This window comes from Panicum virgatum, chromosome 8N (genome assembly GCF_016808335.1).
Source record: "Panicum virgatum strain AP13 chromosome 8N, P.virgatum_v5, whole genome shotgun sequence".
Lineage (NCBI taxonomy): Eukaryota > Viridiplantae > Streptophyta > Magnoliopsida > Poales > Poaceae > Panicum > Panicum virgatum.
In genome coordinates this window covers 11961286-11974385 of record NC_053152.1, presented here as the reverse complement: position 1 = coordinate 11974385, position 13100 = coordinate 11961286, and the positions used below count along the sequence as shown (strand labels likewise).

The 13100-nt window shown below is 49.3% G+C and overlaps 1 protein-coding gene across 1 annotated transcript; it reads left to right on the top strand.

Moving 5' to 3' along the window:
• LOC120684784 (WAT1-related protein At5g64700-like) lies at positions 1 to 12737 on the top strand. The gene is made up of 8 exons (XM_039966661.1): positions 1 to 171; positions 316 to 380; positions 519 to 603; positions 11322 to 11371; positions 11640 to 11877; positions 12004 to 12169; positions 12290 to 12428; positions 12530 to 12737. Exons 1-8 carry the CDS (start codon positions 1 to 3, stop codon positions 12735 to 12737), a joined length of 1122 nt encoding a protein of 373 aa, XP_039822595.1.
• Positions 12738 to 13100: the final 363 nt, after the last annotated feature.

The window sequence follows — 13100 nt, the reverse complement described above, 5'->3', positions numbered from 1 at the left end:
ATGGAGGCCAAGAAGCCTTATGTGATTGCTATCATTGTACAAGTGATCTACACCGGCATGTTCATCATCAGCAAGGCAGCCTTTGACAAGGGGATCAACACCTTTGTCTTCATTTTCTACCGCCAGGCAGCTTCGTCTCTGCTGCTGCTTCCCGTTGCAGTTTTTCTTGAAAGTTAGATACCTATCATTACCAATCCCCAGATAACAATGAGAATGAGAATGTAAAGCGATGCGCTGGATCACGTAATCTTTTTCTCTATTCCCAAGCTCTAGCTACTGATGGCTGATGGATGGTTTTCTGAAATCTGTCATCGCAGGAAAAATGCACCATCCATTTCGTCGCAGATGATCTTGAAGCTCTTCTTTTATGCCTTCATCGGGTATGTGTGTTACATTGTTAATTTTAATGAAAAGTGCATTTATACCACAACAATGAGAAATTATGATAACAGTTCCTGTTGACATCTGAGAAACTGGCACACCAATATATATACTTCATTGTGGAATGTCATTTTCAGGAGTACGTTTAGCTTAAACTTGTACAACGTAAGTATAAAGCTCACATCAGCAACTGTCGCATCTGCAACCTTCAACTCTCAAACTGTGTGTGGGACCGAAGCCGGCGACCAGAGGGGGGTGAATGGGAGCCGATCAAAATTTCTTCAAAATTCAAATCGTCGGCAAATGTCCCAAAATCACCCAAGCCCTCAAGCGTTCTGACCGAAGTTTGGAGTAGCTATTGAATAGCTAAACCAACACAGAAGGCCACGAACGAGCGAGTGAAAACCCAAAGCAATTAGGAAGCGATTCGGGAAAATCAGCCAATCTGAACAGCCTGGACCGGTCTGACCGGTGCACTGGACCGGTCTGACCGGTCGGGGCTGTGCAAAAGAGAGCAGACCGGTCTGACCGGTCTTGCCTACCGGTCTGACCGGTGGCACCCAGAAAACCCCCAAGAAATTGGATTCAAACGGTGAATCCCGAGCAAATGACCACGAAAATCGATGAAACTTGGGGGATTGCTTCGCCCCTACCCCGTGAACATATCCCCAGAATATCTCGTCCCAAAGATCAACGAATCGTGAGAATTATAGGGGAGATCAAAAGGGATTGGGGTTTTCTCAAACACTCAAGAACTCGAATTCGAACACGCCAGTGATTCTAGAGGGTTTAGGTCAGAGTTGGGAGCATAGGAATCACAGCAAAGAACTCGTAGCCTCCTCTCAATCAAGTGTGCCAAAAACGAAATCGAAAATCCATTGCACAAGGCACAAAACCAGGGGATTGAATCGAATCAAAAGACCAGAGGGCACGAGGAGGATAGGGCCTCCTTTCCCAATCAAATCCCTTACAAGATTTCCACAATCCATGGACAAAATCAACTCAAACGAGAGGAACAGAGGGAGGGAGACGCAGGGGCGGCGGCCTGGAGAAACAGAGAGTCGACGAACAGATTACAAAAGTCGCAATTAACCTAACACAAGTGAAGGAGTATTTATACCCGCGGGACCGGTCAGACCGGTACGCTGGACCGGTCAGACCGGTTGGTTAGACCGGTTAGACCGGTGCCAGGGACCGGTCAGACCGGTTGGCCTGCAACACCCCCTGTACACGATCTCATCCGACGGCCGAGGTTCTTTCTTCGAAACGAAGTCTTCTCCGCGATGCCGCCGTCTTGATGGAGATCCAGTCCGCGGTTTTGAAGGGTCCGCGAAACCCGGGTAGGTGGCCGGTTTTGAGAAAACCGCCAAAACCTCACGCGCGGGAAGATTCCCGCCTCCACGCCGTGGCCCTAGACGCCGTTCCCGCCTCGGCCTTCTGACGGCCCTAGACGCCGCCCGACGCCCGTCACCTGCTCGCCCGCAGCGAGGCCCTAGACGCCGTCGACGCCCACCGCCTCCGTCAGTCCCGAGACCGACGCCCATGCCTCCACGACTCGGCGTCTTCAACCGCCGTCCGCCTCCTTGGTTTTGTGGTGCAAACCAAGAAACCCGCCTTCCGTCGCCGCTTGCACCCTCAATCTAGGAGTGGATGCCACAGCTGCCGCCCGGTCCGAGCTCCGGTCCCGGCTGCCCTTCACCGCCGTCCACCGCACGGTCCATCGGCCACAGCACCTCCACGGCAGCTCCCCGTCGACACTCGACGCCCGTGTACCTGCAATCCAAAGACCAAGCGCACGATCACACCACACGGTTGACAATTCACTCATCACAAGTAGGATAGAGTACTCAACATTCCTCAATCTCCCCCTTAATGAGTGCATTGTCAACACACCACAAACGAACCAAGAGAAGTGAAACCAAAGAAGAACAAAGAAGCACGAAAGAGAAGAACTCAAGCAAGTGACAAAAAGCTCAGAAAGACAATACCAGTCACTTACTCAAGCAAAGATCGATCCCCTAAGACAAGGGCAACGGCTCGACGCAATCGATCAAAAGCCAAAACATGACTCCTCAAAGACAGAGGTAACGCTCGACGCAGTCATGCAAGAAGCAGAGGGAAAACAAGGAAAACTAGGAGCCAAGAACAAAGCAGAAACTCCTCAAGCAAAGTTTTTCCCTCTCACAAGTGCAACTCTCCCAAAATGATGCATCCTCAAAGCCCTGTGCACAACAAGTTTTTCAAAAATCAAACAAGTCTCCCCCTTGTTCGATCACTTCTCCCAAAATTCTCCCCCTTGTTGGCACATGCACACTTCAAGCCTAAAAAGACCTAAAGCTCCTCCTGAAGCAAAAACTCCCCCTGAACAGATGCTATGCCATGAATGCAATGCAGGAGGTGTAAGTGAAAGCATTCAGGGATACAAAGGTATGAGCAACATCTAGTCTCAAGCATGTGTGCATCCATAAACTAGGCCTGCATCTAGCTCAACAGGGTATATCAAATCATTTTAGAGCTAGGCAAGTTCAGTTTAGGAGAAATAAAAACATCACCCATGATTTAGCACTAACAAGTAGGGAATGAAAAGCAATGCTACTCATACTCATACAGGTGAGCCAAACCAGCCAAAACAAGTTGCCAACCTTCATTTTTCAATCAATTTTATATCAAGCAATTCTTAATGCCAGGGGTTGAAAGCTTGTCATGCTTTACTTAGCAACGAGACCAAGCCTATGTCAAAGACAATCAGAAGCTTAAAGCACTCATTTCAGTCATGCACAGCCTTGCCCGGGTTCTTACAAGTGCAAAGTGAGCCGTCCCGAAAGCTCGATCAGTGCGACAAGCAATCCCACCTGGATCTTTTCAATCCATTTCAAGAACAGTTCAAGCAATTTTAACAGATTTAGATCATTTCAAGTATGAATTGCTGAACGAAAAAGTCACACTAGCATGAATAAGATAGTAAAGCATATCAACAAGCCCTAACATGCTAGTAGCCAAGACAGGATGATCATATTTTCAGATTTTCAATCAAAATAGCTTAACTCAGATGATGTCATATACACAGTGGAGCAAGCTATACATGATCAAGTTTATCAACTCACACTAGCAGGCACTAGAAGATCATAGCAATGTATACAAGAATGCTAGTGCAAGTGAGACAATGCAAAATGTAAACATGTACAATGCAAATGCACAATGCAACTACCAAACCTAGAAAACAAAGAGAAGCAAAACAAAGACCTACCAAGCTAACCAAAACAAAAGTCAGCGATCAAAAGGGGTAACACACCCCAAGCTCCCCTCGCAAGCGAGCAAAAGTGTCCTGCTCTAGCGGTTTGGTGAGGATATCTGCAGTTTGCCTCTCAGATGGGACATGGATCAGGTCTATGTGTCCTCTCTCATGGTTATCTCGCAGGAAGTGGAACCAGATATCTATGTGTTTGGTTCTGGAGTGTAGGACAGGATTCTTTGCAATGCTAATGGCTGACATGTTATCTACAAAGATGGGAACCCTACCAAAACTCAATCCATAATCCTGCAAGATTTGTTTCATCAAAAGTATCTGGGAGCAGCAGCTAGCAGCAGCAACATACTCAGCTTCTGTGGAAGAAAGTGCTACGCTAGCCTGCTTGCGAGAGGACCAAGACACCAAAGATGTAACGAGAAATTGACAAGTGCCGGATGTCGACTTGCGATCCAACCGACACCCACCGAAATTGGCATCAGAAAAACCCACCAAGACCAGAGAAGAATCCGCAGAGTACCAAAGACAAAATTCAGGGGTGAATTTCAAATACCTGAAGATGCGTTTCACCACCTGCCTGTGGGAGGTGCGCGGCGAAGCCTGATACCGCGCGCAGAGGCAGACGCCGAACTGGCTGTCCGGTCGCGTCGCCGTCAGGTACAGGAGAGAGCCGATCATGCTCCTGTACTCCTTCTGGTCCACCGCCTCGCCATCCAAGTCCTCATCAAGCGCCGTAGATGTGCTGATCGGAGTCGGCTGAGGAGACAAGTCACTCATGTCGAACTTCCGCAGCAAGTCTCTAGTGTACTTGGCTTGATGGACAAAAGTGCCCTGAGGAGTTTGCTTGATCTGCAGCCCGAGGAAGAACTGCAACTCACCCATCATGCTCATCTCGAACTCCCTGGACATCTGCTCAGAAAACTTGGAGACAAAAGCATGAGAAGAGCCACCAAAGATAATATCATCCACGTATATCTGAACTAAAAGAAAATCAGTGCCAGATCCCATGAGGAACAAAGTTTTATCAACACATCCCATTTTAAAGCCCTGAGCCAGCAAAAAAGTTTTCAATCTATCATACCGAGCTCTAGGTGCCTGTTTCAAACCGTAAAGAGCTTTCTGAAGTTTATAAACACGGTTTGGAAACTTGGGATTTTTGAAACCAGGGGGTTGCTTTACATAAACCTCTTATTCGATAAAACCATTCAAGAAGGCAGATTTAACGTCCATTTGGAAAACTTTAAAACCCTTGGAAGCAGCAAATGCAAGAAAGATTCGAATAGCTTCCAAACAAGCAACAGGGGCAAAAGTCTCCTCAAAATCAATACACATTTTTTGGCAAAACCCCTGGGCAACAAGACGAGCCTTGTTCCGAACAACCAAACCATCCTCACCCTGCTTGTTTTTGAAAACCCACTTCGTTCCGATGGGATTACAAGCAGGTGGAGGCTCGACTAAAACCCAAACTTGGTTTCTTTCAAAATTTTCAAGTTCCTCATGCATGGCATTGACCCAATTAGAATCAGAAAGAGCGTGTCCAATATCCTTGGGCTCAAAAGAGGCAACAAATGCTGAATGAGCAAAGCCAGCAATACTTGTTACCTTGGACCTGGTGACTCGCTCGTTGAGATCTCCTAGCATCTGTTGAGGTGGATGATGACGCTGAATGTGTCGCGGTGCTTCCCTTATTGAAGTCGCCTCCTCCTCAACCAAAGCTGGTGCCTCCTCAGGTGCAGCTGGTGTAGCCTGAGTCACCTCCTCAAATAGCCCCCGGGAAGTAGACGTAGTCGGGTCGGGGCCGTCGTCATCGTCCGAGCTCGTGGCAGAAATAGCTAGGTCCACAGCACGCGTGGTAGCCTCAGCCTCGCCATCTGCAGCTTCTTCCTCCTCATCTTCAAAGATGGAGGTGCCGAGCTCATCATCTCCTGCAACTTCAAAGACAGAAGAATTGCACGGTGCAGTCTCGTCAAAAGTGACTTCACAAGTCTCTCTGATGATGTTAGTATCAATAATCAGCACACGGTACGCTCTAGAGTGAGAAGCATAACCGAGAAAGATACCGTCAGACGAGCGAGACTCAAACTTATCAAGATTTCCATCTTTCAGCACAAAGCACCGGCAACCGAAAACTCTGAGATGGTCAACACGGGGCTGGCGTCCAAACCGCAACTCATAAGAAGTTCTGTGCAAAAAAGCACGCAAGAAAATGCGGTTGGACACGTAACAAGCGGTGTTAACCGCCTCAGCCCAGTATTTGCGAGGAGTCCTGTGCTCATCGAGCATCGTCCTCGCCATCTCAACCAGCGTTCGATTCTTCCGCTCTACAACTCCATTCTGCTGTGGAGTGTAGGGAGAAGAATACTGGTGTTCGAGCCCTTGATCACTGCAAAAGGCGTCAAAACGAGCGTTTTTGAATTCTGTGCCATTGTCACTGCGGATCGCTCTCATGGCCTGGGGTATCTCGTTTTTCAACCTCAAGATCAAGTCTCGAACAAACTCGAAAGCCTCATCCTTGGTTCTCATGAAAAAGACCCAAGAATAGCGAGAAAAGTCATCCACAATCACAAGCACGTACCACTTCCCACCAACGGACATCACCCTAGAAGGACCAACTGTGTCCATGTGTAGCAACTCTCCAGGGTGAGCGGTCATCACCTGATTAACAGGCGGATGAGAAGCGGCAATCATCTTCTCGTGGCGACACGGATGGCAAACAAGGTCCTTTTCATACTTCAACTTGGGCAATCCTCAGATCAGGCCAAGTGAGCTCAGTCACGACAACAAATCGAAGCTCAAATGTCCAAGTCTCCTATGCCACTTCCACAAATCAGAAGAAGGACCAGCCATCAAGCAATGAGAAGGGCCAAAAGGAGTTCCAGAGAAGTCAACCAAGAAAACTCGATCGCGAGGTGTAATCCGGCAAACCAAATCTCCCCTGGAATCCAAAACACGCGAACAGCCCTCCTTGAAGCGAACCTCAAACCCCTCATCAAGAAGTTGCGACACAGAGAGAAAATTAAATCCAAGATTCGAAACCAAAGCAACTTCTCTCAGGGTAAAGCGATCAGAAACTCGAACAGCACCAAGTCCACGTACCTTTCCTCTTCCATTATCCCCGAATACAATGTACTCCTTTGAGCGCATCGGGGTGAGGCTGGAGAACCATTTGTCATTTCCGGTCATGTGGCGAGAACAACCGGAGTCCATGATCCACCTATTCTCCAAGCCTCCGACCTGCACATCAGTAGTGAGACAAAGGGTGAGCAAATGTCTCAACACTGGGGTTAGCAAAGTGAGAAGCAAACCAGTGTCGAGCCATTTGCTCAACAGAAGGGTTAGCAAAACCAGACAAAACGTATCCCCCATCCTGTCTACCGCGTGACTGACGAACACTACCGCGAGGAAAGCGTGGAGCCTCAAAACCTCCTCCAAAGCCTCGGTCTCGTGGTCCATAGCCGTACTGAAAACGACCAGGAGCACGGCCGGCAAAGCGACCACCTGCTGGAGCACGGTAACCACCACCGTCTCCCTGACCTCCACCTACACGGCGCGCCTTAGCATCTCGCCTATCACCACGCCGAGAAGGACCATGCACCCGAGCAGAGTACATGTCCGTGTTCCGTCTCTCCTGCTCTCTCCTCACAGCCCGCTTCCTCCTGAAGCAAAACTCCTCCAGGTGACCTTCCCTGTCATAGAACTCGCAGTGGTACCTCACCTCACGCTTGGGAGGTGGAGGCCTAGCCTGCGGACGGGGGGAGCAGCCCTATTCTTCTGGGCAACCTGGGCTGTGGCAGTAGGGAGCGTGTTGAGGTGGTTCCTCAACACATTGGGCTTTGGAACCCAAACCTGCTTCTGTGGAGGTGCTTTAGGTGGTTCTTTAAGCACACCATCCGCGGGGTTAACAATCGAAGGCTGCGTGCTCGTGCTAGCAGTGTTTCTAGCAGCCTTGCTGATCTTACCATACAACCTGTCAAAGTCTGACTTTGTGTATGTGTAACCGACCCCAAACCCATCACCACACTTGAACTGCTTGATCATCATGCCCAACAGCGGCTCACTAGCAGAAACCCAACTAAGAATCGCCCTAAGATAGGTATTTTCATTCTCCAGGTTGGCTTTCTCTACCGCAAGATTATCCAAATCAGAAATCAAACCAGGGCAAATAGAGCAGTCAATAGGTGGGCTAGACTCTATGACCTTAGTCTTTCCAAAAGACTTGATCAAAGCGTTCTTCTCCTCTAGATCCAACCTAAGCGGGGGACAAAGCTTACAAGCGCCAAGCAAAACTGGCCTAGACTTCATCTCCTATAGCTCGCACACAACAGTAGCAAACTTAGACTGCAACGAAGCTAGATCAGACTTAAAGATAGGACACTCCTCTCATTCAAGCACATCACTAACAATAGGAGCATCCTTAACCAGTTCTAGTTCATGCTTGGCCTTAGCGAGCTCATGAGACGTCAGCAAGCGAAATATTAGCAGCATCTAAGTTCGCGACGTTCTCATCATGCTTGGCACGGAGAGCAACAAGATCGTTCATGTGAGATATGCAGCCAGCGCACTCATCCTCACTAGACTTCTCCCTAGCACAAGCCAGCTCAGCCCTAAGCTTTCTACGCTCTCTAGCTACTTCCTTAAGCAGCCTCTTCTAGTTGTCGAGAGCGGCGTACAACTCCCTAACCTCTGTATCAAGCAGGTCGATCGTGGAGTTTACCTCTGAATCGCTCTCGGATCCAGGAGAAGAGCCGGAGTTCGTCGGTGTAGCGTGTCCACCCAAAGACGCACGAGCACCATTGGCTTCGCCCGCCATGGTGCAGAAGCTCTTGCGCCGACCGGCCGCCAAACAAAGGCCGATGAAGCCGGTGGCTTCCTTGTCCCGCTTCTTCTTCTTCTTGTCGTTGTCGTCGGAGGTCGGTGAAGAAGAGCGGTCGGTGTCGGAGCTCTTGTCAAGGTCGCTGAGCTGCGCCAGGAAGGCCTTCTCCCGCTTCTTGGCATTGTACTGGAAGCGCTTCTTGAGCGACTCCTTGTCGAAGCATCCTCCCCGGTCATGACTGCGGTGCTTGTGGCGCCGACGCTCCTTATTGGAGCCTCTCTTGTCACGGTCACGGTGGCGGTAGTAGTTGAAGGAGTTGTTCGGGCCACCGCCGGACTTCTTGGGGCAATCGGCGACGAAGTGGTTCAGATCTCCGCAGTTGTAACACCCAGGGTTCTTCTTCCTCTGCTTGTTGTGGTAGACACGCTGGAACTTGCTGATGAGGAGCCACAAGTCGTCGTCACCCAGCGTCTCTAGCTGCTTATCTGAAACAGAAGGCAAAGAGGCAAGAGAAAATCCAAGAGCAGAGTTAGCGTTAAAGCTCGATCCACCTGGGCCAGTCACAAGAGCGACGCTCTTGGAAGGAGGGGCACCATTGAGCTTGGCTCGTGTCTGGTTATCCACCTCCGTGGCCTTGAGCTTGCTGAAAAGCTCGTTCACGGTCATAGTCTCATAGCCTGCAGACTCAATGATCGTGTTCACCTTGAGATCCCACACAGAGCGATCAAGTGCGTAAAGCAACTTAAGGGCCTTCTCATGCTCTGTGTACTCAAGGGCACCAGCAGATCTGTTCGCATTGACCTTGTTCACAATCGACTGAAAATGACTGAACATCAGGTCAATGCTCTCACCCGGCTCCTATGTGAAGTTCTCGTACTCACGCCGGTGAGTCTCGAACAGTCTGGCCTTCACCTGAGGTGTACCCTTGTGGTAGTTCTCAAGACACGTCCAAATCTTGTGGGCTTCCTGAAAACCCTGGACGCGTGAGAACTCCGCACGAGAAACGCCAGCGAACAAGGCATTGACGGCCTTGGCGTTAGCCTCGTGCTGGGTCACCTGAAGCGGTGTGGTCCGAACAGCAAGCACCTCGTAAAGGTGGTTCGTGGTAATCTCCTAGACCTCGGCTCCCATGCTCTGCAGGAAGGCTCTCATGCGAACCTTCTAGTAGGCATAGTCCTCGCCGGAAAACACCAGGATCTTACCAAGACTCGCCATGGTCGCCGAGTGGTTTTCGAACCGGTTAAGGTACTGAAAACCTCAACCAAGCTTTGATACCAATTGTGGGACCGAAGCCGGCGACCAGAGGGGGGGGGGTGAATGGGAGCCGATCAAAATTTCTTCGAAATTCAAATCGTCGGCCTATGTCCCAAAATCACCCAAGCCCTCAAGCGTTCTGACCGAAGTTTGGAGTAGCTATTGAATAGCTAAACCAACACAGAAGGCCACGAACGAGCGAGTGAAAACCCAAAGCAATTAGGAAGCGATTCGGGAAAATCAGCCAATCTGAACAGCCTGGACCGGTCTGACCGGTGCACTGGACCGGTGTGACCGGCCGGGGCTGTGCAAAAGAGAGCAGACCGGTCTGACCGGTGGCACCCAGAAAACCCCCGAGAAATTGGATTCAAACGGTGAATCCCGAGCAAATGACCACGAAAACCGATGAAACTTGGGGGATTGCTTCGCCCCTACCCCGTGAACATATCCCCAGAATATCTCGTCCCAAAGATCAACGAATCGTGAGAATTATAGGGGAGATCAAAAGGGATTGGGGTTTTCTCAAACACTCAAGAACTCGAATTCGAACACGCCAGTGATTCTAGAGGGTTTAGGTCAGAGTTGGGAGCACATGAATCACAGCAAAGAACTCGTATCCTCCTCTCAATCAAGTGTGCCAAAAACGAAATCGAAAATCCATTGCACAAGGCACAAAACCAGGGGATTGAATCGAATCAAAAGACCAGAGGGCACGAGGAGGATAGGGCCTCCTTTCCCAATCAAATCCCTTACAAGGTTTCCACAATCCATGGACAAAATCAACTCAAACTAGAGGAACAGAGGGAGGGAGACGCAGGGGCGGCGGCCTGGAGAAACAGAGAGTCGACGAACAGATTACAAAAGTCGCAATTAACCTAACACAAGTGAAGGAGTATTTATACCCGCGGGACCGGTCAGACCGGTACGCTGGACCGGTCAGACCGGTTGGTTAGACCGGTTAGACCGGTGCCAGGGACCGGTCAGACCGGTTGGCCTGCAGCACCCCCCTGTACACGATTTCATCCGACGGCCGTGGTTCTTTCTTCGAAACGAAGTCTTCTCTGCGATGCCGCCGTCTTGATGGAGATCCAGTCCGCGGTTTTGGAGGGTCCGCGAAACCCGAGTAGGTGGCCGGTTTTGAGAAAACCGCCAAAACCTCACGCGCGGGAAGGTTCCCGCCTCCACGCCGTGGCCCTAGACGCCGTTCCCGCCTCGGCCTTCTGACGGCCCTAGACGCCGCCCGACTCCCGTCACCTGCTCGCCCGCAGCGAGGCCCTAGATGCCGTCGACGCCTGTCGCCTCCGTCAGTCCCGAGACCGACGCCCGTGCCTCCACGACTCGGCGTCTTCAGCCGCCGTCCGCCTCCTTGGTTTTGTGGTGCAAACCAAGAAACCCGCCTTCCGTCGCCGCTTGCGCCCTCGATCCAGGAGTGGACGCCACAGCTGCCGCCGGTCCGAGCTCCGGTCCCGGCTGCCCTTCACCGCCGTCCACCGCACGGTCCATCGGCCACAGCACCTCCACGGCAGCTCCCCGTCGACACTCGACGCCCGTGTACCTGCAATCCAAAGACCAAGCGCACGATCACACCGCACGGTTGACAATTCACTCATCACAAGCATGATTGAGTACTCAACATTCCTCACTGTGATCACCTTCTGCTTGGCCCTGCTTTTAAGGTACGTTCGTTACTATCCATTCATCAATGTATAGTTCAACAAGAGCACTAGTGAACTAATAAAAGTTGGTCTGACATCCTTCTGTCTCAAATCTCAACCACGCGTGAGTCGGCCACAATAATAATTATCTATTATTGAGGAAAGATATGAGTGTAGACGTGTAGTATATGTGAAGTATTATATTACAAGTTTTTCTATACTATTTTAATGTATGATGGATTATGCTACTTGATCATGCTTGGGTTTTAACTGTATGCATGGTGTGTAGGATGGAGGTGGTTAACCTGAGGAGCTCGTCAGGAATAGCCAAGGTTACCGGAGTAGCGCTCTGCCTTGCTGGAGTTTTGGTCATCGCCTTATACATCGGGCCTGGGATAAGCCCTATTAACCATCACCGCGTCATTGCTGCTCATGTTTTGAGAGCTCCAGGCAGGGTCACATGGATCAAAGGGACGTTCCTCATGGTCCTTGCGAACATGTCATGGTCCCTGTGGATCGTTAAACAGGTATAGTTGCAGTCATTGTTGTATATATATGAATCAGAATCTATAGCATGAATTATGAATACTAGCCTGAGATGTTATATGATATATAATAATTCTAACTGCAATCATGTTCTCCATCATATGCAGGCTGCGGTGCTCCAGGAGTTCCCAAACAAGATACTTATGACATTATCGCAATGCATTTTCAGCACGGTGCAGTCATTCATTGTCGCTGTGGTGGCCGAGAGGGACTTCTCCAAGTGGAAGCTACGTCTCGACATCAGCTTACTAGCAATCATTTACAAATTACACCGTAATAACAATTGACTTACTATTACGTAATTTAGTATGTGCAACTAGCCACATCTCCATTGGTTAATAGGGCTTATGAAGTGCTTTTTGCATGAATTAATCATGAACCAGGGATTTATAGTGAATGGGGTGTCCTTTTACTTACAAGCATGGTGTGTGGAGTTGAAAGGTCCTGTCTTCCTCACCGTATGGACTCCACTTTGCCTTATATTCACGATATTCTGCTCCTCCATCCTAGGAGAAATTGTTCACCTCGGCAGGTAATAAATTTAATTAGTTTAGAATAGATCAAAGGAGTTCATGTCAATCTTATGAAATGAATTAATGGAATGATCTATCTTTTGTGTATTTGCAATGGCAGTATTGTTGGTGGTATCCTACTAGTTGCAGGCCTTTACAGTGTGCTATGGGGTAAAAACAAGGAAAATAAGACTTTGCAGTGCAACAAGGTGAATACAATGGACATTGGTATGCCAGATGAGCAGGAGCACGAACAAAGGGAAGAGGATAAGAAGGGCAGGGAAGAGCAGAAGGAAGCAACATCAGCATTCATGGTTGAGCAAGTCTGACTGTCTGAGTGACTGGTTTGATCAATAAAACACTGTTACTGTGTTATCAGTAAAATACACATCAGGTCCGGAAAGTTTGCCTTCCCCAAGTGGCAGCAAGAAAACACTCGGTAACACAAACGTTTCCCAAGAGTACAAGCAAACACTCAGGAAACAAGGAGCCCACGGGAAATAAATATTGTAGTAACAGTTTCGTGCTACACTAACGAAGCTGTCCCCGTGTGTTGGACTTGGACACTCGGGAGCAACTAAACTCCAAATGTTTAGCAGAGTAGACACATTAAATAATTGTATAACAGTCATTTTGAAAAGGCAAATGACAATCAAGAAACATATCAGCGCACATATTTGCAGTCCACTTGC

Coding starts and splice junctions, on each gene's coding strand:
- LOC120684784 (XM_039966661.1), top strand. CDS start 1: ATGGAGGCCAAGAAGCCTTATGTGATTGCTATCATTGTACAAGTGATC. Junction 604..11,321: donor CAACCTTCAACTCTCAAACT/GTGTGTGGGACC, acceptor AGCATGATTGAG/TACTCAACATTCCTCACTGT. Junction 12,170..12,289: donor AATCATTTACAAATTACACC/GTAATAACAATT, acceptor AGGGATTTATAG/TGAATGGGGTGTCCTTTTAC.